Below are 27867 nucleotides of genomic sequence, written 5' to 3'. Positions count from 1 at the left end.
TACAAATACATTATCTATTACAGTGCTACTGTCTTGAGCTATATGTGTAAGGAAATTGATCACCGACTCTAGGGAAATTGATCACCGATTCTAAGTTATATGTCCTTTATAATACTTCTAGTTCACTTTTCCTTTCAGAACTGCTTAGTAAATTTACACTGAAATCTCCACAGATTAATAACTTCTTTTTTGTCTGACAGACAGCATAATAGAGTGTCAAACATTTTTATTAATAGCTCCCAATCTCCTAACGGGTGTCTGTACACTGTTGCTAGTATTAACACTACATTTTCTATGTGTAGTTCACATGCATAAATTTCAAAGTGCTGATTGACGCAAAATTTGCTTACTTCTACTGTTTTGTATTTATACCCTTGTTATGTGTAAATGGCAACTCCTCCTTTATCCATTCTAGATCTGCAAGTGTAAGATGCTAAATTATACCCATTTATGGTGACACTATCCATCCCCACAGCTCCATGGTGTTCAGACAGACAAAGTATATCAATCTCATTCTTATTTTTGAGATAATCTAAACACACTAACAACTAATCTACTTTATTTTTTATTCCCCTTGTGTGACTGTGGCCCCCTTACAGTATCTGCTAATAGAGAAGCTAACACATCTTTCCCTTTCCTATTTAGGTGCAAGCCATATGTAGTGTATCCCCACCTGCCAATAGCATCAACTGGAACAACACTTACTTGAGACTTTGGCCATGTCCGGAGAATCCTGTTCAGTTCAGTGTTGACATGCCTTATAGCAGTGTTTACCCGGGGTCAATTATGGCGCTGAAAAACCTTCACAAACCACACATTTATGTGCCCAGTTTCTGCTCCTATTTTATCCAGGTCACTCCTAATACTATATCCGGGATTCATAGTCAGGCTGTTTCCTGCTCCCCCAACTATAATTACCTGATCTTCCTTCTGAAAGTCGCTGCATAGCTGGCCGTCACCTGGCTAAGGCTAGCACTTGGTTTCACAAAACTTGTGACCTGGTGCCCTGCAACTAATTTCTCCTGAAGCTGTTGACCTATGCCCCTCCCATGACTGCTACCTAGAAGCAGAATTCTTCCTTTCCTATTCTGATTTGATCCCAACCTGTCTTTTTTCTTTAAGCTAATATCCTGCTTTAGTCTACATTCAACTACTTCTGGATGAGGCCCTTCCTCCGCTGCTTCAGATAGGAAGCCACACTGATTTACTAACTGAATTTAGAAAGTTTTTTCAACAGTATCCCTTTTTCGCCATTTGCTTGCTTCCTTTTTCAGGCAGATTGTCTCTTTTTCCTCCCTTCCAAATTCACATTTTCTAATTCAGCCTCCTGTTAAGCAATTTTTCCGCCCTTTCTACATAATCTACATTGGTATGGAAGAGCCTCATATTCTACTGTTTTATGCTCACCACTACATTCACCCCAATAAAACCATAACCTACAGTCTTCACAGAACACCCCCTCCTTCAGATTTCTACGCCAACCACCACATTTGTCACATAAGATTTGACAGAATAATTTACACAAAAGCAGAGAATAACTTGGCACAGGAGCACTGAAGTTTTGTTACCTGTAATATGTAACGAAATGCTAATGTAAAGAAACTTTTAAACTTACTTTCAAAAGTTTTAATTAACTACCTAAACTCCATATGACAGACATCAATTAATTTAACTTTGAACCACTAAGTATAGCAAAAAATAAAGATCTACACATGCACAAAATTCACACCTAGAATGTAGACAAAACTAATGACTACCAGCCTTTACTAAACACTTTCTTTCCCATCTAAATACACACAGAAAAGCAAAGCCTTCAATAGACAGCCTAGAGAAGAGGTAAATGCAATGGTCTAAAATGTAATATTAACTGAATTAGCTCTTATTTCACTACTTATCACTTAACTTAGCGAGAGCTTCATGGATGTGTGTCTCGAAGACCTTAGGATGAATAGTTATGTCCAGAGAAATGAGGTGACATGGGCAGCTAAAGGATGAAGGGGAGGACCGCTGATGGTTGGGAGGGAGAGACAGAAATGAGACATACTAGCAATGTGACACCAGTTGGCTCATCATGGTAAACACTGCAGGAGTAGTGTGTGGCACACAATGGACTGGAAGATAGTGGAGAGGAGAATGTGAATGTAGAAAGAGTGACTTGTGAGGCACAGAGATGAGGATGATCATCTTTCCAGGCATGATGACAAGTAGTCACTGTGAAGAATGTGGGTAGTTAAGTGGAGCTCAGCTGTTGTTCTCTCATGAGAATGACTGGAGGATTGGGTGCATCTGTAGATATGATAACAAACAACTATTGGCAGACTATGCTTGGAGGACAGTAGCCATCCTTAAGAGCCTAGTATGTCTTTCTGCATACCGGGAAAGGAATTGAGAACATAATTTTATTAACACCTATGTCACCACAACTGATAGATGGTGAAACAATTCCAGATGGAATTTTTGTCAGAAGAGAAAGGGAGGGAGAGAAGCATGAAGAAAGAGTAAAAATACATTTATAGACTGAATGTGTCCCTTATAACTATGGAAGTTCTTGTTGAGTACGTATTCCTCAGTTCTTGCAGTACATTAACTGAACTAGGACATAAAAATAAAATCCAAAGATTATTTGATAATTTAAAAACACAGGCAACACTGCACACTACACTTCTTAATACAAGAAAGTATCTGTACTACAATTATAAACACAGCTATGATGTTTTATTGGCCTCACCTGAAGAGCACTTTCAGGCCATGCACTAAACCAGTCAATTGTGCAACAATTAACAAGGGCAGGGAACTGTCGAAGACGTGCACGGAACACCTCTCCAATGGGACTGTTAGCAGAGAAATGATTAATCAGGTATTTCACAAAGAAAAATTAGGAAATTTCTTACACAAAATTATTACTGTCACACTCTGTTCTGAAATAATAAGACCAGTTTGCAACAACATCATAAAGCATTATTTGACATTTAAAATCATGATTCAGTTATTCACTGACCATGTTTCATAGGTCTCATTATGAAGGGGGGATCTAAGTTTTATGTGTATAAAGAAAGAGTGAAGGCAAGCAAGTGTTAAGAGAAGCAGATGTCACAAACTCATTACGTAAACTTTATTAATAGTTATCATTTAATTATTATATATTATCTGTACTTATTTACATATCACAACCGACAGAGAAGCCATTACTTTGTAAAGTTTATTGCTTTCCAGATTACACACAACAGCTTGTATTATCTGCAATATCATTCTTGATATTTAAATAATCACACAAGCAATTGACAGTGAAGAAGAATCACCTTATTTTTTTAATACTTGAGGCCAGTTTACAGTGAATGTTATTACCTGCCATGCTGATAATGGAAATCTACAACCCGTGACTGTAGATAATCAACTTCTAGAAGCAGTAATTTGTAAGATATTTCTAAATACTAAAACAATTAGTTGCTACTCACCACATAGTGATAGGGACAATAAAAAGATTCACACAGTTAAAGCTTTCGGCCATTAAGGCCTTTGTCAGCCGTAGACATACATACACACGCACGCACACACACACACTCACATAAACGCAACATGCACACATGTCTGCAGTCTCAGAGAGCTGAAACCACAATGCAAGCAGCAGCACCATTGCATGATGGGAGAGGCAACTGGGTGGGGGTAAGGAGGAGGCTGGGGCAGGGAAGGGGAGGGATAGTATGGTGGGAGTAGTGGACAGTCAAATGTTGCAGTTTAGACGGTGGGCAGGAGAGAAGGTGCAGAGGGGGTGGGGGTAAATAGCGGAAAGGAGAGAAATAAAAGACATTAAAAGACTCTCTTTTATTTGTCTCCTTTCCGCTATTTACTCCCTTGCCCCTCCGCACCTTCTCTCCTGCCCTCCATCTAAACTGCAACACTTGACTGTCCGCCACTCCCACCATACTATCCCTCCACCTCCCTGCCCCAGCCTCCTCCTTACCCCCACCCAGTCGCCACTCCCATTATGCACTGGTGCTGCTGTTCGCAGTGTGGTCTCAGCTCTCTGAGACTGCAGACGTGTGCGCAAGTTGCGTTTATGTGAGTGTGTGAGTGTGTGTGTATGTGTGTGTGTGTGTGTGTGTGTGTGTGTGTGTGTGTGTGCGCGCGCATGTGTGTATGTGTGTCTACTGCTGACAAAGGCCTTAATGGCCGAAAGCTTTAATTGTGTGAATCTTTTTATTGTGCCTATCGTGACTGAGTATCTCCGCTATATGGTGAGTAGCAACTTTCCTTCTCTGGTATTGTTACATTCCATCCTGGATTTTCCATTGTTTGATTTTTGCCTGACGGCTTTTCTTCGATCCTAACCCTGTGCCGTTTTCCTTCGTAACTATATTCTTTCACATCTGCTATACTCAATGTCATTCCTTCTTTCTTTTCTTTCCTATGTTTCTCTTGCTGCCTTACGAACTGCACTCCATGCTCTACTTATGAGCCACACTGTATCAACCATCTCGGCCACCAGCAAAAGATGGCCTGAAGACCGCGCTGATTGTTAGTGCAGCATCTTAGGTCCAACATTACTCCCGCCAATATAATGAAGCCTATACCTTCAAACTAATCACACTCCCTGTGTCAATTCCTGGATTTTTCCGTGTTATCTGTTGCACTTTTCCGGTGCCACACAATCTTACATTTCTAACTACGAACCTCTCCCCACCTCCCACACTTTCCCCATTCTATGCCTGTTCGCACCCACTAAATCCACCTCTTCAAAGTCGTATCTGCCGTCCCCCTTACGCTTATCCACCCTTAAACCTGCTACCCACAGTAATATACACATATTTATTATTGATTAGTAATTTTCTACTTTGACCCTTGTAATTTCTCACAAATTTTAGTGAGTTTTCGCCTTCCACTATCATTGTCTTTCCCCCCTTGTTCACCCATTTCGTACTTTCCACACATATTTGGGTGTATTTTTGAGTAATTTTTCGGACATAATTCTACTTTCTTACGTAATTTTTCGCATTTTTTGCACACCACGGATCCATGCTCCTTCCATCTGCGTCAATACAGAAAAGTTTCCTTATTCCTAGCCAGATCCCAGTTCCACATACTGTTCCTGCGTTGTTTTTTGGCTCATGAAATCCCCCCTAATGGCCTTACCACCAAATTACCCATCTCTGGTTGCCACCCCTCCATCCACAATGACCTCCACCTGTTCAGATTCCGCCAATCCTTAGCCCTCATCAAAACAGTCCTGCAAAACCATGTCAACCAAGCCCAATCCTCCTTGCAGTACCTTCTCTCCATCCGCAAAATTCTCCTGCTATGCAATCCTAAATTCCTGGAACCCATAACAAACACTGAAACTCTTGCCCTGCAGGAACTTGAGAAACACACACAACGTCACCTCAAAAAGCTCTCCATCCTACTCACTTCCTACTCCCACCCCGGAGTACCACTGTCCACCACTTCTACAACTACCTCCAAACCTCCCCCACGCCCCCTCATAGCTGACAAACCCTGTCTCGCAGACCTACTACATTTACGCCACCCTCCCAAACTCCCTCCCACCACCACACAGAACCCAGAACCTAAACAGACCCGCAACACAGTTATGAACATTTCCTCCAGAAGCCTTAGTCCCACAGAAATATCAGCCCTTTCCAAAGGCCTCACCTTTTGCCCCACTCCCAAATTCAACCGTGCAGGACTAGTTAAAGACCTTCTCTCCTTCTCCCGGTCCCTGCAGTGGAAACACTTTTTGCTATCAACCTGACCAATCAGACTCAACCAAAGACCAATATTGAACCTTGCCTAATTCATTTCACTCCTCTATCCAACCGTGATCCCTCCCCCCACTGCCTCCAAACCACCCCCTGTTAACTTTCCATAATTTCTTAACTTTGAACCTTGCCTCAACGTCATTCCCCAAATCTCTCAACATGCAAACTAACATTACATCCACAGAAAGAACCACAGTCCACCATCTAAAAACTGATCCCGACCTTATAATCCTATCTGCTGAGAAAGGCTCCACCACCGTTGTTTTGAACCACAAGGATTACATGGCAGAAGGACTCCGTCAGCTGTCAGATAGTTCCACCTACAAACCATGCCACAGTGATCCCATTCCAGTAATCCAGCAGGATCTCCAGTCACAACTCAAATCCTTAGGCCCATTACAGAACCTCTCCCCAGAGTCCATCTCTCTACATACTCCTACCAAACCCCACACTCCCACCTTCTACATGCTTGCTAAGTCCATAAACCCAACCAACCAGAACGCCCCACTGTGGCTGGTTACTGTGCCCCCACTGAGAGAATATCTACTCTCATAGACCAACACCTTCAACCTATTACCCAGAACCTATCCTCCTATATAAAAGATACGAACCATTTCCTCGACTGACTCTCCACAGTTTCTGTCCCATTACCACATGGTGCTCTGCTCATCACTATTGATGCCACCTCCCTGTACACTAACATTCCTAATGCCCATGGCCTTACTGGTGTCAAACATTACCTTTCCAGATGCCCTATGGATTCCAAACCAACAACCTCCTTCCTAGTCTCTGTGACCAACTGTATCCTCACCCACAATTACTTCTCCTTTGAAGGCATTACCTACAAACAAATCCACAATAGGGCTATGGGCACCCGCATGGCACCATCCTATGCTAACCTATTCATGGGCCATCTAGAGGAATCCTTCCTAAAAACCCAGAATCCTAAACCCCTCACCTGGTTCAGATTCATTGATAACAGCTTTGCCATCTGGACTGAAGGTGAAGACACCTTATTCACATTCCTCCAGAACCTCAACAACTTCTCCCCCATTTGCTTCACCTGGTCCAACTCAACCCAACAAGTCACCTTCCTAGATGTTGACCTTCACCTCAGAGATGGCTACATCAGTACCTCCACCCATATCAAACATACTAACCACCAGCAATACCTCCACTTCGACAGCTGCCACCCATTCCATACCAAGAAGCCCCTTCCGTACAGCCTAGCCACCCATGGTTGTCGCATCTGCAGTGATGAGCAGTCCATCTCAAAAGATACCAAGGGTCTCACTGAAGCCTTCACTGACCGTAATTATCCTCCCATCCTCGTGCAAAAACAAATCTCTTGTACCTTATCTTTCCAGTCTCCCACCACCTCCCAAAGTCCGGCCACAGAGGACCATTCCCCTCGTAACTCAGTACCATCCCGGACTGGAGCAACTGAATTACATTCTCCGCAAGGGTTTTGATTACCTCTTGTTGTGCCCTGAAATGAGAAATGTCGTACCCTGTAATAGACCTAGATGCAAGACATGTCACATACATTCTCCTACCACTACCTAGTCCAGTCCGGTCACTAACACCACCTATCCCACCAAAGGCAGGGCTACCTGTGAAACCAGTAATGTGATTTATGAGCTAAGCTGCAACCTCTGTGCTGCATTCTATGTAGGCATGACAACCAACAAGCTGTCTGTCCGCATGAATGGCCACCGACAAACTGTGGCCAAGAAACAAGTGGACCACTCTGTTGCTGAACACGCTGCCAAACATGATATCCCTCACCTTAATGACTGCTTCACAGTCTGTGCCATATGGATCCTTCCCACCAACACCAGCTTTCCTGAATTGCGCGGGTGGGAACTTTCCCTGCAATACATCCTACGTTCCCATAACCCTCCTGGCCTCAACCTTCGTTAGTCACTGTCCTCACCCATCCAGCCCCCTCCCTGTTCCCATTCCAGCACTACACAGCCACCATTTCACCACCACACCCAGTCTTTTAATTTCTTTTATTTCTCTCCTTTCCACTACTTACCCCCTCCCCCCTCCGCACCTTCTCTCCTGCCCTCCATCTAAACTGTCCGCCACTCCCACCATACTATCCCTCCCCCTCCCTGCCCCAGCCTCCTCCTTACCCCCACCCAGTCGCCACTCCCATCATGCACTGGTGCTGCTGTTCGCAGTGTGGCCTCAGCTCTCTGAGACTGCAGACGTATGTGCAAGTTGCGTTTATGTTAGTATGTGTGTCTACTGCTAACAAAGGCTTTAATGGCCGAAAATTTTTATTGTATGAATCTTTTTATTGTGCCTATCGTGACTCAGCATCTCCGCTATATGGTGAGTAGCAACTTTCCTTCTCTGGTATTGTTACTAAAACAATTACATATTCCTAGAAGTTGTTAGAACTTTTTAAAAAACAGATTAATTGTATTGCATTTTGAGAGATGGCAGTGTGGAGCTAAACAGGACAAAAATGTCAAGTAAACAGGTGCTATAAAATGTATAACTTAAGAGACAGGAGCACTTGTTCAACGACGCTTCTGTGAAACATCTCTTCTACCGCAAGCTCTTTCCTATTGCGAACAACCTACAGACTGCAGTAAATAAATGAGACACTCTTCTGTTGATGTCCATGGATAAAGCATGTATTAAACATCTGTTAGTGTCTTACTGTAAACTGTATTCAGAGTTTTGAGTACGTGCACAGCATACATCAGTTTGAATGGACTCGTTTGTGTTTTGATAAGTTTGTGAAACGCTTTTACAGTGTAGTTGTATCTTTGCATTTACCAGGACAATGGAAACCTATTATACCACACAGGAAATTGCAGATATTGTCTTCTGTCATGGTCTAGGAAATGGAAGCAACTGAAGATCATGTCAGTTTTATCAGTAGTTTAATAACAGTTATACATAGCTGTGAATGCTGTGGGACCTTCTGTGACCCTGATGTATTTACAATATAGTAACACTACTGAAAGTAAAAAATAGCCTAGAATGCTGATACACCTAAATAAGGTGTGATCAAAAAGCAATGGGAGTTTTTGTTTTTCTTAAAGGCTCTTTATTTATTCATAAACATCAGCCTTGTCCCCTTCAAAGAAATCTCCCTCAGATATAATACACTTGTGTCAAAGCTTTTTACAATCTTGGAAGCACTTAGTGGAACTCGCATATTGTGATGGTGTTCAGTTCCTTCAGCGATTCTGTTCTTGTCACATCAGTGGTGGCAAAACGATGTCCTTTCATGGTTCTCTTCAGCTTAGGGAATAAAGAAGTCATAGAGGGCCATGTCCAGAAAGTATGATGGCTGAGGCAACACAGAATGTTTGTTTTTTTGACAAAAAAAAAAAAAACACAAAAAAGTGCTGATGTGTGAGTGGGAGCACTACCATGATGCAATTTCTACGAGTGGTTTTGTCACATTTCTGGTTGTTTTCTTTGGACTGCTTCACACAAATGGTGTGTACTTCCAGGTATTATTCCTTATTAACCATGTGATCATAAGGCAGGAACACATGATGCACTATCCCATTGTAATTGAAGAAAACAGTGAGAAGAACCTTCGAATGTGATCACACTTACCACTTTTTTTTTCAGTCTTGGCCCTTTAGAGAGTTTCCACTGGGATGACTGGGCTTTGTTTCGACATCATATGCACATACCCACGTTTCATAACCTGTTATAATCTTCCTTATAAGTTCTGGATCATTGTGAGCTTCATTTAGCAATTCCTACATAATGTCTATGCGACATCATTTCTGGTTAAAATTCAACAACTTCTGAACAAACTTTGCTACTACACATTTTATGCACAAAACATCTGAAAAAATTGCTTGGCATGAGCCAAATGATACGTTGAGATCATCAGCAACCTCTCTGATGGTGATGCAGTGATTTTTAAGAACCATTTTCTTTACTTCTTCTACATTGTCAACAGTACCTGATGTCCTACAGCATCCAAAGCAGTCGTGGTCTTCAATGTCTTCTCGACCCACATTGAAACATTTATACCACTCATAACACTTGTCTTTCTCATAGTAGATTTGCCAAATGACACAGGCAACATTTCAAATGCGGTGCTGCACTTTATTCCATAACTCAAACAATATTTCATGCAGATTCTTTGATCAATCTTTTTTGAAAGTAAAAATCTGCTGAGCACTCGAAAACATGTATAACCTTTTGCAACTCGTAAAAATAAACTAAATATTCAAAATGGCTGAAAATGCAAGCATACATCAGGAACATATGTGGCAACAAAAAAGAAAAGGAAAAAAAATTGAAAATTTGTTGTATAAAGCCCACAACATTAAAAAATTCCCTTTACTTTTTGATCACACCTCATTTACATCTTTTAAGATCAGTATTGCTTAGCATCACTGTCCTATGTTCGATGTATTGCCCTCGCTGCAGTCTTCCACACTACTGCTGGTGAGTCTATAGATGCACTGTATATGATAGACAAGCTCAGAGTTGTGGTTGCTTAAAAAGATGTGCCAGCCAGTCAGAGTCTTGAGCAGTTAGGTCATGTGGATTTGTGTCCTCCAGTGGCATAACTGCCAACCAATGAACAACTGCAAGTAATGGAAGACTGACGCTCCTCTGGCAGCAGATTTAAAAGTTCCATCTCTCACTTAGCTGTGGGTGGCACATGGTGTGTTGCAGTCGTTTGACAAAGATGCCATTGATACCACATTCTTTCCCAATAAAATTGTGTACTGTGAATACACAGTGATGGTGTGGATGATTATGAGCAGGTGGTCTGTGCTGTGCCACTGCTGATGCAGCTGGCTGTGGCACAATGGCACAAACCACAAGCGTCCCGACATTCACCTTACAAACATTCAGGAACATCTGCTGAGAATCTGGAGGTAGATGTCCATCCAAGTGTTCATGTGGGTGCAGCACTGGCAATGTTGAGGACGCAGAATTTTGTACAGCTGGTGCATGCTCGATGTCTATGATGGCCATCACAGTGACAGGCATTGTGGCTGCAGCAGTGGCTGTGAAGAAGGCAGCTGTGAAAGTTGGCAGAGGTTGATCTCTATGTCACAGCCATCGGGAGACCCACACGCCTGGTTGTCAGGCACCAGCGAGGGCTTGCTCCAGTGCAGCAGGCTGTGTTGCAGACAACATGCCTGAAAAACTAATCTTTATGGTAGAATTACTGTAATCACGGGAATGAAATCATTTAGGTGCTGAAGATGGGTGCCAGATGTGCCATGAATGGTACAATCAGGATGGCCAGATGTCTGAGTGAAAACGCTGGTTTCCCAGTTGGAAGGCTTATTATAGGCATGATAGGAAACCTCGTTATTCATACAGAACTTCATTGGAAAGTTTACATGAGAAACAGAGTGGTTAGGGTGAAAGAGATGCAACAAAGTGGGGTGGTGATGACTATGTAAGAATTCTGCTAGCAAAGCATTGTCAGCAGGTACACTGCAAAAGATGCTCAGAAACAACAACAAAGTATTTTCTCTAGAACACTAAGCATGGTTCTGCCTCTCTGTTTGATTAATGAGAGAGTGGTGGCAAAATTTTTAAATTATATAGAAGAAAACTGCAGACCATTGTCTGAAACAATTGTTTGTGACAATCATTGTAAGAAAAAGACAGAAGTGAGTGTTTTGATAGTGCTAGCACTAGTAATAGACTGCACTGGGATAACAAAAGGTGGTTTCCTGCATGCATCAATAACAATGAGCCATCTTTTGTTCCAGAAAAGACTAGAAAAATCAATACAAAAGTGTTGCCAATGATTGTCAGGTCAAAGGCGACTGAAAAATTCTAGGCACTGCAGTACCTGATTATCCGTGGTCAATGTAGCAACAACAGGCAGATTAACTTGAACTTCCTGAGCTTTGATTACTTTAAGTGCGTCACTGAGACAAGGACTGTGATGTTTTTGAATCTCAGGCTGTGTTCTATTATCAGCAAGGTTTTGAATAAAAGCATCGGGAAGCATTTCATCCTGAAATGAGGCTCCACAAGAACAGTTAAATTTACAGTTCCTAGTCATGCCCTCCAGTTCAGTGATCCATTCCTTGTCAGATTGACTAGCAATGGAAGAGTGATGCTTGCCTAACAGCGAGCTGGTGGTAGATTCAAAACTGCCAACTGTTATTTAGCTGCGAGTGGTGCAGTGGGTGCAGTTGATGAAAATGGCATCGGTACTGTAATGTCTGCATTTCCTGTGTGGAATAATAGGCTTCCATTATGCTGATAAGTTCAAAGATGAAACTTCACTGTGAAAACATTTCACAAACTTATCAAAACACAATGTGGTTCCATTGCCATCAATGTATGCACTCCACATGGCCAAAACATAAATATGGTTTACAGTAACATTAACAGATGTTTACTGTATGCTGCACCCATGGACAATAACAGAGGAATGTGTCCTCATTTATTTACTGTATTCTGGAAGTGGGATGTAATAGCAACAGCCTTGAAGTATAAGGGATGTGTTTGATAGTGTCAATGATGAACATATGGTGTGCATTTTGGAACCCATGTTGACTGTCCCCCCCCCCCCCCCCCCCCCCTCTCCGTCTACTCAGATTCTCTCAAGGTATGGAATTTTTTTACCATCCTGTATACAAGAAGCTCCTCAGAAACAGTTTAAGCTCTTATTCTGAACCAAGGCCCAGTTTACGCTACATCAAAGTTCATCCCACACTATATACACAACAGCCACACTGATAGCATCTGCCATAAACTCCACATATTGTATCGCCACTGACTCAGACTGGCTCTGGCACAGTTTACATGTTGATATCTTGTGTGGTTTCATCAGAGGTTGTTCCCGATGATATGTGCTCCTTATGTAAAGCCACCACAGCAATCCTCAGTGGGGCTGCACCAGCTATTCATTTCTGCAGTGACATCAGGTGGCACCACTACACAATTAAATAATTTATTATTAGTATATAGCTCTGGTTTATCATACATATTAGATTTGTCACATGTCTAAGTGGTGAAAGGACTGCAATAGCACTGTTTCTAACACTTTTACTGTTTGAAATTGTCTCTATGTCATTTGAGCAGACTATAGCTATTAGTGTATCAATTTGGCTGAAATATTTAGCCAGCAGAAAAACAAATCCTTTCACTTAAAAAGAATGGTACATCCAGCATTCACACTATAAGCTGCACTGAGCTCTGAACTATTCAACTTAAATAAATACCTTCCACAGCTATCAGATAGCATAAGAACCCTTCTCTTCTCTGTCTGAGATGTTTTTGTTGATTTTTCAATGAATCTGGAAGCTCTTTCCATGTGTGAGTGTTTTATACTAGTCATCATGAGGTTTCATGCCACTGTCATCTTTTAAAGTAGTCACAGTGGCATATGATATTTGGGTGTCTTCATTTTAACATATAAACAATATCATTGCTGTGCACTTAATGCCTATTTAGTAACTGTGTACTTGCTTTGTTAATGGATGTATTAAATTTCCTCTCCTTCACAGATTTTTCATCTACAGCCAGTAACAGGTCTATGTTTCCACAACGAAAATGTAACATCCTGTCACATTTAGGACATTTAATGCTTCTGTCTTGTTTCTAGCATTTTTCACATAGATTATTATTGTGTTTCTTCGGAGATCTTGTGTTCAGCAACAGCCCAGTGTCTCACTTTCTTATTGTCCATTCTGTTGCTTCATTTCCTATTTTAAGCCTCATCCTTCTTCTAACAGCACTATGATAATTTAATCTTTTATTTAATTTTTACTTAAATAATTTTCATTTTCTCTTGTGCAGAGTCATATTTTTTACACTGGACTTGCATCTATGCATCTGACGTAATACACAGTTTTAAAGTTTGCACACATTATTCCCTTTGGCACATGTGTTTATGAATATCTCCATTATACTGTTTTCAACAGTCCAATTTTTTGAACATATTTATCCAAAGAACATAGAATACACACTTAGCAAATTATACTTAATGAAAAAGATCCTGCAGAACTGATATTTACTTGCATTCACAGTTATTGAAACTGGTGTCCTCTGTAGGCTGAAAACTCTGGCCATGTAAACTCAACCCCATACATGGATTAAGCACGGTAGATATTTTTCAGGATAGGAGCAGTTATTACATTTTAATATGTAAATGATGCACCTCATCTTACAGATGCAACTGGTATGTTCTCTTCATGTAAGCTGGTTATCCTGTATGCTTACTGACTAGTCAAGTCACTTATTATTTATTTTTCTCCTTAGATGAAAACAATAATTATTCTGAATTACAAACATACGTTTCAAATCATGTCATGACTTTCTGGACACAATTACAAAACACAGATATCTCAATTACTTATAAATAATACAGCATAAATGAAGATAATCTACTCCTTTGACATTTCTCTGGCTCTCCAATGCAAGCTGCCAGTGACAGTGGTTATGTGGGCATGAGGCATGCTTGCTTGTGTGAATGGTGTGTGTGTTTCCTTTTCTGAAGAAAGTTTTGGCTGAAATCTAACAGTGTAACAATGTTTTCATTATGGGTGTCTACAACTCAACATGTCATCTTTATGCTGAATAGCACTCTATCCCTTTCCTTTCATTGTTGCTACTCCTCTGACACACTTTCTGTCATACTCTAACACTTATTAGTAATAAACTCATGCAAAGCTACTAAAAAGCAGCTTCCCTTTAAATTTTTTTCAGTACTTTGGAAGTTTGTTAAATTAACTGATACCTACGTGTTAGGAGCCGTTGTCGCATCTTTTGTCAAGGTCTCTCCTGGTGTTATAAATATGTACATCTTCATTTAACAGTTTAGAAGAATGTATTCATTGGAGTGTCAGCAATTTCTTACCCTTCAAACCCCCCCCCCCCCTTCCTTTGCATAAATCATTATAAGTGTGTTTGTACAGAATCATAGCTGCCTACATTTGAAGGACAAATAACCTACTATAAAATATGATTGCTCGGTTTGTAATTATTCTTTCTCATGTTGTTGTTGTTGTGGTCTCCAGTCCAGAAACTGGTTTGATGCAGCTCTCCATGCTACTCTATCTTGTGAAAGGTTCTTCATCTCCCAGTACCTACTGCAACCTACATCCTCCTGAATCTATTTAGTGTATTCATCTCTTGGTCTCCCTCTACGATTTTTACCCTCCACGCTGCCCTCCAGTACTAAATTGGTGATCCCTTCATGCCTCAGAATATGCCCTACCAACTGATCCCTTCTTCTAGTCAAGTTGTGCCACAAATTTCTCTTCTCTCCAATTCTATTCAATACCTACTCATTAGTTATGTGATCTACCCATCTAATCTTCAGCATTCTTCTGTAGCACCACATTTCGAAAGCTTCTATTCTCTTCTTGCCTAAACTACATCAAAGATTGCGTCAACATCGAGTCATACCAGTGTTGGGTTTGTGTCGGTTCTGGAGCGCCACGACCGACCTCATTTGAGCTCTTCTGTCAGGAGAGTTAATTTGGAGTTGGAACGGCTACTTGGATCTGGTGCAGGGTCACACATTGGTGCGGTTCCTGTTGATTCACTCTGTAGGTGGGACTATACTAGACATGGCCTACACCTCAACAAGAAAGGGAAGGGTAAACTGGCTGGGCCGATAGCAGGAAATTTAAAGGGGGGAGGAACTACATCTCATGGTGGAAACTCTTTTTTAGTGGAAGATCAGTGTCCAGTGGGAAACTCAGCCAGGCAAGTACTAAAGATGTTAAAAAAGTTCGAGATACTCAAAAAAGTAAAGTGAAAAATAATGTTAGTATATTTCATCAAAATATTTGGGGATTGAAGAATAAAATTGATGAGCTTCTGCTTTGTTTAGAAGATACAGAAACTGAGAATGTAATAGATGTACTATGCCTGTCTGAGCATCACATTGTCATTGATATGCAAAAGGTTAGCATCAATGGGTACAAATTAGCTGCACATGTAGGAAGAGATAATATGATGAGAGGAGGAGTTGCCATATATGTCAAAAGCTTCCACAGTAAAAAATTTAGAAACTAAAAAATTTTGTGTAGAGCAACATATGGAAGCATGTGCCATTGAACTTAAACTAAATGATGGCACTTTCATAATTGTAACAGTGTATAGGTCCCCCTCAGGGAATTTCCAGCTATTTCTAGAGAACTTGGATGCTTTGTTGTGCTATCTGTCAGACAGGGGGGAGCAAATTATCATTTGTGGGGATTTCAATGTTGATTCCTTGAAAGAGTGTAATAGGAAGAATGACCTTGTAGTATTACTCAGTTCTTTCAGTTTGAGCTCCGTCATTGATTTTCCTACTCGGATAACAAAGAACAGCAGTACATTGATAGATAACTTTTTTATAGACCAAGATAAGTTTAAGGACATAAATGCTTATCCTGTTGAGAATGGTCTTTCAGATCATGGTGCACAGACAGTTACAGTACATGACATAGCTCCATGCAGTATATCAAATCAGACTTTCAAAGCAGTGCGTTCAATTAATAATATAAATATTGCAAACTTTAGGGAAAGCCTATGGCAGCTAGACTAGGATAAAGTGTATAAGGAACCCGATGCAAACTTGAAATGTAACTTATTTCACGATACATTTTTAAGGGTATTTGAAAATTGTTTTCCCAAGAAAATAGTTAAACATAATTCCAAGAAAACATATAAAAAACCTTGGCTAACTAAAGGAATAAGAATATCTTGCAACCGTAAAAGAGAACTGTATCTAACAGCAAGAGGGAGTACTGACCCCGAAATTGTTCAATATTATAAAAACTATTGTGCAGTACTAAGAAAAGTTATTAAAAAGTCCAGAGGCATGCACATCATGACTGAGATCAGTAACTCTGATAATAAAATTAAAGCAATTTGGAATATTATCGAAAGGGAAACAGGGCAACCAAGAGCACAGGAAGACTTTAGTGCCATAAAACTGAACGACAAGTGTACTAACAAACAATCAGAAATTGAAAATATTTTCAATAATCATTTTTTAAATGTTGTGGAGAAAATAGGATCCAGATCTTCACTAGAAGAGGCACAGCTACTAATAGAAGAGGCCATACCTGTGCAGTTTGAAACAACTGTAATTCCACCAACCTCTCCCTCTGAAATCAGTAAAATAATAAACTCACTGAAAAGTAAAAGCTCTTACGGAATTGATGGCATTTCCAGCAAGGTACTTAAAGCTTGTTCCCCACAGATAAGTAGGATTCTCAGCCACATATGTAATAGCTCTTTGGAGCAGGGTGTTTTCCCCGATAGACTCAAATATGCCATTGTAAAACCATTGCATAAAAAGGGGGATACGTCGCATGTCAACAATTACCGCCCAATCTCTCTTCTGACAGCTCTATCAAAAATTTTTGAGAAAGTAATGTATTCAAGAGTAGCCTCCCATATTTGTAAAAATAAAGTACTAACAAAATGTCAGTTTGGTTTTCAGAAAGGCTTTTCAACAGAAAATTCTATATACGCTTTCACTGATCAAATATCAAATGCTCTGAATAACCGGACATCACCCATTGGTATTTTTTGTGATCTCTCAAAGGCCTTTGATTGTGTAAATCATGGAATTCTTTTAGATAAGCTAAATCATTATGGTTTGAGTGGGGCAGTGCACAAATGGTTTAATTCATACTTAACTGGAAGAATGCAGAAAGTTGAAATAAGTGGTTCATGTAATGTTAAAACAACAGCTGATTGCTCAAAATGGGGGGCTATCAAGTACGGGGTCCCACAGGGTTCGGTCTTAGGTCCTTTACTGTTCTTGATATACATTAATGACTTACCATTCCACATTGATGAAGATGCAAAGTTAGTTCTTTTTGCTGAAGATACAAGTATAGTAATAACATCCAAAAACCAAGAACTAAGTGATGTAATTGTAAATGATGTTTTTCACAAAATTATTAAGTGGTTCTCAGCAAACGAACTCTCTTTAAATTTTGATAAAACACAGTATATACTGTTCCGTACAGTAATTGGCACAGCTCCAGTAATAAATATAGACTTTGAACAGAAGTCTGTAGCGAAGGTAGAATTTTCAAAATTTTTAGGTGTGTCCATTGATGAGAGGTTAAACTGGAAGCAACACATTGATGGTCTGCTGAAACGTCTGAGTTCAGCTATGTATGCTATTAGGGTATTGCAAATTTTTGTGATAACAATCTCAGTAAGTTAGCTTACTATGCCTACTTTCATTCACTGATTTCGTATGGCAGCATATTCTGGGGTAATTCATCGTTGAGTAGAAAAGTATTCATTGCTCAAAAACGTGTAATCAGAATAATTGCTGGAGCCCACCCACAGTCATCCTGCAGACATCTATTTAAGGATCTAGGGATCCTCACAGTATATATATTCACTTATGAAATTTGTTGTTAATAATCCAACCCAGTTCAAAAGTAATAGCAGGGTGCATAGCTATAATACCAGGAGAAAGGATGATCTTCACTATGCAGGGCTAAATCTGATTTTGGCACAGAAAAGGGTAAATTATGCTGCCACAAAAGTCTTTTGTCACCTACCAAACAGCATCAAAAGCCTGACAGATAGCCAACTAACATTTAAAAATAAATTAAAAGAATTTCTAGATGACAACTCCTTCTACTCATTGGCTGAATTTTTAGATATAAATTAAGGGAAATAAACAACTAAAAACAACTTAAACATTAGTGTCATGCAATATTTTGTGTAATGTAATATCTTGTACAGACATCTTTTATTAACCTGACATGTTCCACATCATTAATTCGACAACATTCCATTATTCTCATTTCGCTTTTGTTGATGTTCATCTTATATCCACCTTTCAAGACTACGTCCATTCCATTCAGCTGCTCTTCCAGGTCCTTTGCTGTCTCTGACAGAATTAGAATGTCATCGGTGAACCTCAAAGTTTTTATTTCTTCTCCATGGATTTTAATTCCAACTCCGAATTTTTCTTTTGTTTCCTTTACTGCTTGCTCAATATACAGATTGAATAACATCGGGGAGAGGCTACAACCCTGTCTCACTCCCTTCGCAACCACTGCTTCCCTTTCATGTCCCTCGAATCTTATAACTGCCATCTAGTTTCTGTACAAATTGTAAATAGCCTTTCGCTCCCTGTATTTTACCCCTGCCACCTTCAGAATTTGAAAGTGAGTATTCCAGTCAACATTGTCAAAAGCTTTCTCTAAGTCTACAAATGCTAGAAACATAGGTTTGCCTTTCCCTTAATCTATTTTCTAAGATAACTCGTAGGGTCAGTATTGCCTCACGTGTTTTAACATTTCTATATGATTACAATAAATATAATGATTCCTACAATAGATTGTTAAAAGCGGATTCTGAAATAGTATAGAAAAACTCCCTGTGATTAATAAAACATGAAAGCAAGTTTTACCAGTCACAATCTGATAAATTATTACCAATTACCTCATTGTCAGAAGACAATGAAAGTTGGCGCGAACTTGTTTCACATACGCTGAAAATAGGTTAGCTGGGGTTGGTGGGAGTCCCATCTCTGTCACAAAACCACGCATTTTCTGGTTGATGCGTTCCAGATCATCTGCTGCATACAAATTAGGGACGTCACCGGAGTTAAGAATGCTGTTAACATCTTCTAGGAAGGACTCCAACTTAATCTGTAAACATATAAAGAAATTTTTGAGCTACATTAGTGCTGTGGCAAGGATTCAGAAACAAACCATATTTCAGTAACAGATTTTCATTTCATTGTTATACTCACTGATAAAAGGACTCTTTGAAATATGAGAATAATAAATTAGTTCTTGTCTATTTGTCCCCATGTTCAAGGTTACTAATGGATACTAATGTAATGGTGTTTGTTGAGAGGAAGCTGGTTCAAACATGTTTGGAGAAGAATTTTTGATCACCAACAGTTGATTGGAAAAGGGTCGAGAGCAGAAGTGTTGGTGTGCAGTTGCTTATTCCCAAGCTATGCTGTTACATCCTGGCTGAAATCCCAAACATCTCTATGGTGTCTCTTAGAATGAGAGCATGTAAAATAGTTTATTCTAACTAGGGACCTGAAAAATTTGTATTCTGTGATAAATGCAACTATGGATTCAAATTATGTCTCAAAATGTGAAGTTACCTGATAAATGCTATTTCATGGTGAAGTGTATCCAGATGAACTATTTTCTTGGAAATTGTTTGAAATAGATTTATTTTCCCCAAAAAATATCAAAAACATATCACTATTTCAGTTACTAGTACGTCATATCATCTGGCTAAGCCCGATTTGGTAAAATAATATGTGTAAGAATGGGTTTGCAAAATAATAACTGCATGAACGCATTGATGTATTGGTGCACTCAATGGTCTTGAAAAATGTCAGTTGTGGTTGGTAGCAGGGCCAATTTGAGAACATTTTTACAGAAGCAAATTACCCTTTGTCTCCCCATTTCCCTCTGTATACTTTCACCTATGTCAGTTTGTTCTACTTACTGTGATACACTGTATACAGAAATCTTACTGTTGTGGCACCTAAGGTGCCCCTCTCAGCTTGGTGCTCTTAAGTGGCGGTTTGTGTCACTTAAGCCTTAAATTGGCCCTGGGTGGCTGAATGGTCTTGATAGACACAGCGTAACACAACACAGGAATCAGCTGTGGGACTTACCGTATTTACTCGAATCTAAGCCGCACTCGAATCTAAGCCGCACCTGAAAAATGAGACTCGAAATAAAGGAAACAAAATTTCCTGAACCTAAGCCACACCTGAAATTTGAGACTCGAAATTCAAGGGGAGAGAAAAGTTTCACGCCGCACCTCCAAATCGAAACAAAGTTGGTCCATTGCAATATGAGACCCAATTCAGGTCAAATGAATGACGATACACCTACAGTAGTTTGGTTCGAGTCGTAAGCTTAGCAGTTAAGCTTTACCAGGTAGCCATTGCTATGCGTCAGACGCTCCGTCCGTATTTATACGGGTACCCTTTCTTTTTCACGTGCTTCGTCTGGTTTGAATCAATTGCTTATTTTGCTTTGATCTGGTAAGTGCCGTTCTCTTTGTTATAGGTGTTTACGTCACTCTAAGCTCAAAATGCATTGCTGTACTGTGTCATGCATTGTTTGTCGCATTCGGATAGTGCATGTTTACGGCCTGTCGGCGCTCGCAGCATGGCTTGCTTTTGTTCGTGCTACCGCCGCTTACAATTAAAAAAAACAAAGAAAGAGAGGAATCGTCTCATTAGCGAAACAATGGCAAGAGAATGCTATTTGCTGTTACTTACACTGCTGCTTTCTTTGATAATGATCAACAAGGACCAAATAATAGACTGCGTATGATAGAACATGTTCTGAACGAGAGTTAGGCGAAAATTTTTCTCCGTTTGAAAATCTTTGCGGCCGCTTCTTTAGTACGTCAAATTCTGCACAGAAATTAGTCATATTAGATTAAAAAATCTATTCAGTTGCCGTGCTTCATTTCTGACTGTATCACTATTAGGCATAAGAATAATACGAATATAAACATGACACGATACGTATATTCTTCCGCGTTTGCTGTTGTCTCACTCTAGTTTCGTAGTTTATTAGGCAGACAGGATTTAAATGAGATAGCAGCAAACACGAAAGAATACATTGCAAAATGTTTATATTCGTATTATTTTTATGGTGATGAGAATACTGTATGTGATTCACTTTTCATCAGGTTCTTATTAGCAACCATCACTTCTCACAGGTAGGAAAAAATTCAGAACGCAGAGTTGGCCATATTGACAAACATCCCAAACAGTCTTGCCAGTCGGATTTTCGTAGTACATTGTAATTCTGCTACATTCGAAGATGAACAATACGGAATTTATATTTACTTTGTTGGATAATGTATGAGAATGCAGTGGTCGAAACTCGGGGCGAAGAAAAAAAGCTCGTCTTCCACTTTTTTTTAATTTATTTACTGATGCAGAGATTTTGGCGCCAGTATTTATCTTTGTGCCTACAAAGCATGCCTGTGTAGCGCTACATATATTCGACGGCAGAACTTCCGCTTGCTTTGCACTCGATTCTAAGCTGCAGGCGGTTTTTTGGATTACAAAAACCGGAAAAAAAGTGTGGCTTAGATTCGAGTAAATACAGTAGCAACTTAGAACATAGAAACACTTCCATTTGTCTAGTCCGACAGTTCAAAAGTTGGTATAATCACTCTTTATCTCCCACGTGACAATAAACCAACTCTCGAAATTGTTGTTTTCTTTCATGTCTACATATTAAGGGCTGAAGAGGTTTTGCTAGAATTGTCAAATATAACACCTGGAAATTAGCTGATCCGGTTTCTGATTCAGTCAACACAATGGCTGACTGTCTTTAATTAATTATTAGCTTTAGGCAACTTCATACTCAGTCTAATATTTCTATTTCTACTTCTCCTTTCCTGCACAAAAAGTCACTCCGCACCCACATTAAGAAAAATTTATAACAAGATAACCTGACCACAAGAGAGTGAAAACTGTTGTTGAAGTTGAAATAGGGCAACTATAACTGCATTTTCAGAATCAATACTGGAGCAAACACATGATGAACCAGAAGCAGAATTGGGAGATTGGTTCACTGAGGGAAAAAGGCTGCTGATTCTCACCATAAACAAAATGAAGCCCTAAGAAAGAAGAAAGCAAAGATCATTTTGGGCCTCTGGGGAGAGGGAGGCAGGCAGGGAGAAAACTATTTTAGTTTTTGCAAAAGTAAACATTCCAGTGAAAAGTCTTTTTTATTACACAATTTCTTCACATGAAGGCTTTGTTTTCAGGCACATAGTTTGATAACATAAATTTGTGCATCTAATCATTTATAAACAAAAAAATTATACGCACATTTTGCCAAAAATACATGCAAATTTTTCTAGAAATAAATGTTGCATTTTCAGGTCCTATTGATAACTGATCATCATACACGGTATTTACCAGAATATAAGGCAAACCTGATTGTTAATATGTCCCCTTTTCTTCAGGGATGTCTTGTGAAAAAATTATTTTTAAACTATTATGAGAAATCAAAATCATGAAATGTTTTATTTAAATAAAGTATCTGCCTAAAAAATTAACATTACACTTATCCTAAATTGATGCCATTTATTGGTTGTCTACATTTTGATAATACAAGGAGAAATAAAATAAATGAAAAGAAATGGTTCACATTAGTTTGTGGATTTTTTCCTTTCTACATTTTTTGCTTACTAACCCTGTCATCTGTGATGTCGCTATTTTTAAACATCATCATGTGTCCGCCCCCAGTAGCTGAGTGGTCAGTGTGACTGAATGCCAATCCTAAGGGCCTGGGTTCAATTCCCGGCTGGGTAGGAGACTTTCTCCACTCAGGAACAGGGTGTTGTGTTGTCCTAATCATCATCATTTCATCCTGATTGATGTGCAAGTCACCGAAGTAGCATCAAATCGAAAGAATTGCACCCGCTGAATGGTCTACCCGATGGGAGGCCCTAGTCACATGACATTCAATTCGAACATCATCATCATCATCATCCTAATAGAACAGCTGTGAAATTTATATCATTGTTGTCACAAATATTTGGCTGTTTTTTTTCTGAATATGTTGAGATTCTGAGGTTGTGGTTACCATGCGACCTAAGACTACAGCCCTTTTTACCTGAATACGTATCAGATTTCACTTCTACACCGATGTGAGAATGTTACAATGGCTCTTGGATCCAAACAAATTGTTTGCCTACCTGTCTTTCATTGCCTGTGTAGAACCAGCACTCTCTTTAATTCCCCATCATACATCATGGTGCACATCGACAACATTACAGTACCCAACACGTATATACACCACAGCCCCTGTACAGACATATACCATCTCCTACAGGAACGAATACTGTTGTTGAGTATTTGTCCAAATTTAAAGTCAGTTCAATTCAGACTACAAATGGATACATGCAAACTGCAGCTTAAACATGGCAGACATTCCTAAAATACAAAGTACATGGGATACATTCCCATGATTGGCAGCATGACACGATTTGCTGCCCGCTCACTGCTCCCCTCCCCATACTCAGTTCAGTCATGCTGGTATCACTGCTCCCCCCCCCCCCCCTAAACCCTACAGTATTGCTGTGCTTGAGCAACTGTGAATATTTAGTAGGGTGCAAGTCCTCTGTAACATCAGCAACTAACACATAAGTAAAAGATCGCAATCACAATACAGTCCAGTTCCCAAACTTTCACTCATCTCGCGATCTGCTGAACTAACTCCTCGACAAGTCTTGCTGCTGTAACTTATTCTCATGACAACAATTATAGTCGATTTAATATGAATTATTTTGTTCGTTAGACATTAATCTGGATCAATTTTCCTTCTTTTCTTTGTCTCAATTTCTCTATATGTTCTAAAGCTAATTAAAAGCTGGTAATGTTTTTATACATTATTCTAATACGTGAACAGCAACTGAATTTCACTGAATTTTTCATCTGCAACGTTCTTAGTAAATCATTATGCTCTCTTATAATAAAAAAAAAAATATTGAATGTTATGTTATTTAAAAAGCAGCATTAATGCTTGTACATGGTAACCATACATGTATGAGGCTTATTGCAAACCTGTTCAAATACAACATGAGTTTGTAAAATGATAGAAATTTGTGCTATTTCCTCTTGCATTTCACAAAATTGTCAAATTTTAAACAGAGTAATAAATTGTTGTAGTGGCTAGCCCACAATTTATCGCTTATCTCTTGCACTCCCACCATGAAAGTCAAATGTCACATGATCTTCAAGCAACGTCGATATTGTATCAAGTGCTTTGGCGTATCGAGAAATCTTGAGGCTGTTGGAATACGAGTATTGTTTGCCCACCCCCACCCCTCCGAGTCCTTAAAATAAATCTGCATGTGACCTCAACAGCCAAAGTTTCATGTGTAAATATATGACCCCTATATAATGTACTAAACAACATAAAAATGCTAACTTCAGCAGCAAGGATTAATTGGGGAATATAAGATGACCTTGTATTTTTGACTGACGAATATGGGAAAAAACCTCATCTTACAATCAGGTAAGAACAGTAGGACCATTAATCTTGGTGACCACCTAGGGACTTCTATCTAACATTTGTAGAACTATTCAAAGAAAGTCTATCCTCAGTAATGCAGGAGAACCTTTCATGCAATACTGAGTATAGACTGGGACATCAATGGATTCACTGCAGGCGGTATGGATAGAGAGTCTCGTGAAGTAGTTCTGAGCACACATTCCAAAATCAGTCTTGAGTAGCTATTACGACAACCCACATGCAATGGAAACATTTTAGACCTTGCAACTACAAACAGGCCTCACTTTATCGATAGGGTCAGAATACACAGGGATTAGTGTCATGATGGCACCATAGAGACAGTGGTTACATCAATGAGACCAGAAGACTATATATGCAGGAAAGAGTGGAAAAGCTGTTATCATCATCCTACTTACACAAAGAATGGACATCGCTTGGTTCCAATATGATGGATGGAGGAGAATTATAGGCAAAGTTTAAACTGATTGTAAAGCATGCTCTGGAGAAGTACGTAATGAGTAAGTGGATTAAGGGTGAAAAAGACACACAATGATTTACTAATAAAATTTGTTAAATGCTGAGGAAGCAGGGGTTGTTGGAATCTCATTTCAAAAATGAATGTGGAATGTTGACAGGAAAAAAATTTGTTTAAATTTGTGTGTCTATAAAAATAATAATGATTATAGCATACAACTTTCACAGTCATACTTCAGTGAAAAGATCTTGCCAAAACCTGAGAAAATTGTGGTCCTATGTAACATCACTAAATAGGTCACATGCTTCTACCCAGTCACTCGCTGAGCAGGTCTGGTGTAGCAACAGAAGATAGTACACTACTGACCATTAAAATTGCTACACCAAGAAGAAATGCAGATGATAAATGGGTATTCATTGGACAAATATATTATACTAGAAGTGACATGTGATTACATTTTCACGCAATTTGGGTGCATAGACCCTGAGAAATCAGTACCCAGAACAACCACCTCTGGCCATAATAACGACCTTGATACTCCTGGGCATTGAGTCAAACAGAGCGTGGATGGCATGTACAGGTACAGCTGTCCATGCAGCTTCAAAACGATACCACAGTTCATCAAGAGTAGTGACTGGCGTATTGTGATGAACCAGTTGCTCGGCCACCATTGAACAGACATTTTCAATTGGTGAGAGATCCGGAAAATGTGCTGGCCAGGGCAGCAGTTGAATATTTTCTGTATCCAGAAAGGCCCGTACAGGACCTGCAACATGCGGTTGTGCATTATCCTGCTGAAATGTAGGTTTTTGCAGGGATCGAATGAAGGGTAGAGCCACAGGTAGTAACACATCTGAAATGTAACGTCCACTGTTCAAAGTGCCGTCAATGCAAACAAGAGGTGACCGAGACGTGTAACCAATGGCACACCATACCATCACGCTGGGTGATACGCCAGTATGGTGATGATGAATACATGCTTCCTGTTGTGTTGGCAGAAGAGCCAACACCATGTTACTATTGGAGGCCGAAGTGCACACGTTTTAGCTCATGCAGGCTGGCGTGAGGAGGGAAGGACTATACTGATGTGAGGTCAGGAACATGACAAGGAATTAGAATTCAGAAAGCGGACATAATTAGTTTGATACTTAACTTTAATCCATTAATGATGAATGTCGCTCTTGGCGGTACATGGTTCAGAATACATTCTTGAAGAATATGGCGTCTTGCTAGGTCGTAGCAAATGATGTAGCTGAAGGCTATGCTAAACTGTCGTCTCTGCAAATGGGAGCGTATGTAGACAGTGAACCATCGCTAGCAAAGTCGGCTGTACAACTGGGGTGAGTGCTAGGGAGTCTCTCTAGACTAGAAACGCTGCGTGGCGGCGCTCAGTCTGCAATCACTGATAGTGGCGACACGCGGGTCCGACGTATACTAACGGACCACTGCCGATTTAAAGGCTACCACCTAGCAAGTGTGGTATCTGGCGGTGACACCACACTTCCAGTGTGTGTTCACCGCGATGTCGCCAAACACGGATGCGACCATCATGATGCTGTAAACAGAACCTGCATTCATCCGAAAAAAAGTGGTGTTTTGCCATTCATGCACCCAGGTTCGTCATTGAGTACACCATCGCAGGAGTTCCTGTCTGTGATGCAGCATCAAGGGTAAATGCAGCCATGGTCTCCGAGCTGATAGTCATCAAACTGTTTGTGCAGATGGTTGTCGACTTGCAAATGTCCCCATCTGTTGACTCAGGGATCGAGATGTGGCTGCACCATCCATTACAGCCGTGCGGATAAGATGCCTGTCATCTCAACTGCTAGTGATACGAGGCCATTGGGATCCAGCACGGCATTCCTTATTACCCTCCTGAACCCACCAATTCTGTATTCTGCTAACAGTCACTGGATCTCGAACAACGCGAGCAGCAATGTCACAATACGATAAACTGCAATTGCGATAGGCTACAATCCGACCCTTATCAAAGTCGGAAATGTGATGGTACGCATTTCTCCTCCTTAGACGAGGCATCACAACAATGTTTCACCAGGCAACGCTGGTCATCTGCTGTTTGTGTATGAGAAATCGGTTGGAAACTTTTCTCATGTCAGCACGTTGTAGGTGTCGTCACCAGTGCCAACCTTGTGTGAATGCTCTGAGAAGCCAATCATTTGCATATCACAGCATCGTCTTCCTGCCGGTTAAATTTCGCATCTGTAGCACGTCATCTTCATGGTGTAGCAATTTTAATGACCAGTAGTGTATAACGTAGGTTCAATCAATACTCAAGTATACAGAGATGTGTTGGGTGGCAGGTTTGTAAAGTTGCTGCTCCACATATGGTGTGAATCATCTATGAAAAGAAGAGAAAGTAGTTCGTGTAACTACTGAACAGAAAAGGTATATGAAACATGAAGTAAATAGATCCTATTAAATGAACAGTGAAAACGGTTCATAATTTTTTGCGAGTTTAGTGATTGTATAGTGGATGTTACCTTTGATGACCTTGGAGTTTACAAGCCAAGAGAAGACAACACTACACTGTGGCTGCAATTGCTGCCATGTGCAGAAGGAATTAGTGTGCTATCAACTCCATTGTGCCCTGCCAAGACCTTGCCACATCCTCTAGGGAGCTATTGCAGCTGGCAAT

The 27867-nt window shown here is 40.0% G+C and overlaps 1 protein-coding gene across 1 annotated transcript in view; it reads right to left on the bottom strand.

Annotated features, from left to right (window-relative positions):
• LOC126417029 (dynein axonemal heavy chain 1-like) overlaps nt 1-27867 on the bottom strand; it is a gene marked incomplete at its 3' end in the record, with an annotated part of 951942 nt that overhangs the window by 272234 nt on the left and 651841 nt on the right. The window contains exons 39-40 of the mRNA XM_050084920.1: nt 19149-19357; nt 2729-2831 (exon numbers count right to left, since the gene is read on the bottom strand). Coding sequence (XP_049940877.1) covers nt 2729-2831; nt 19149-19357 — 312 coding nt within the window. The remainder of the gene's footprint in view (nt 1-2728; nt 2832-19148; nt 19358-27867) is intronic.

This window comes from Schistocerca serialis, chromosome 8 (genome assembly GCF_023864345.2).
Source record: "Schistocerca serialis cubense isolate TAMUIC-IGC-003099 chromosome 8, iqSchSeri2.2, whole genome shotgun sequence".
Taxonomy (NCBI): domain Eukaryota; kingdom Metazoa; phylum Arthropoda; class Insecta; order Orthoptera; family Acrididae; genus Schistocerca; species Schistocerca serialis.
The sequence above is the reverse complement of the archived record's forward strand: the minus strand, read 5'-3'. Positions and strand labels throughout refer to the sequence as shown.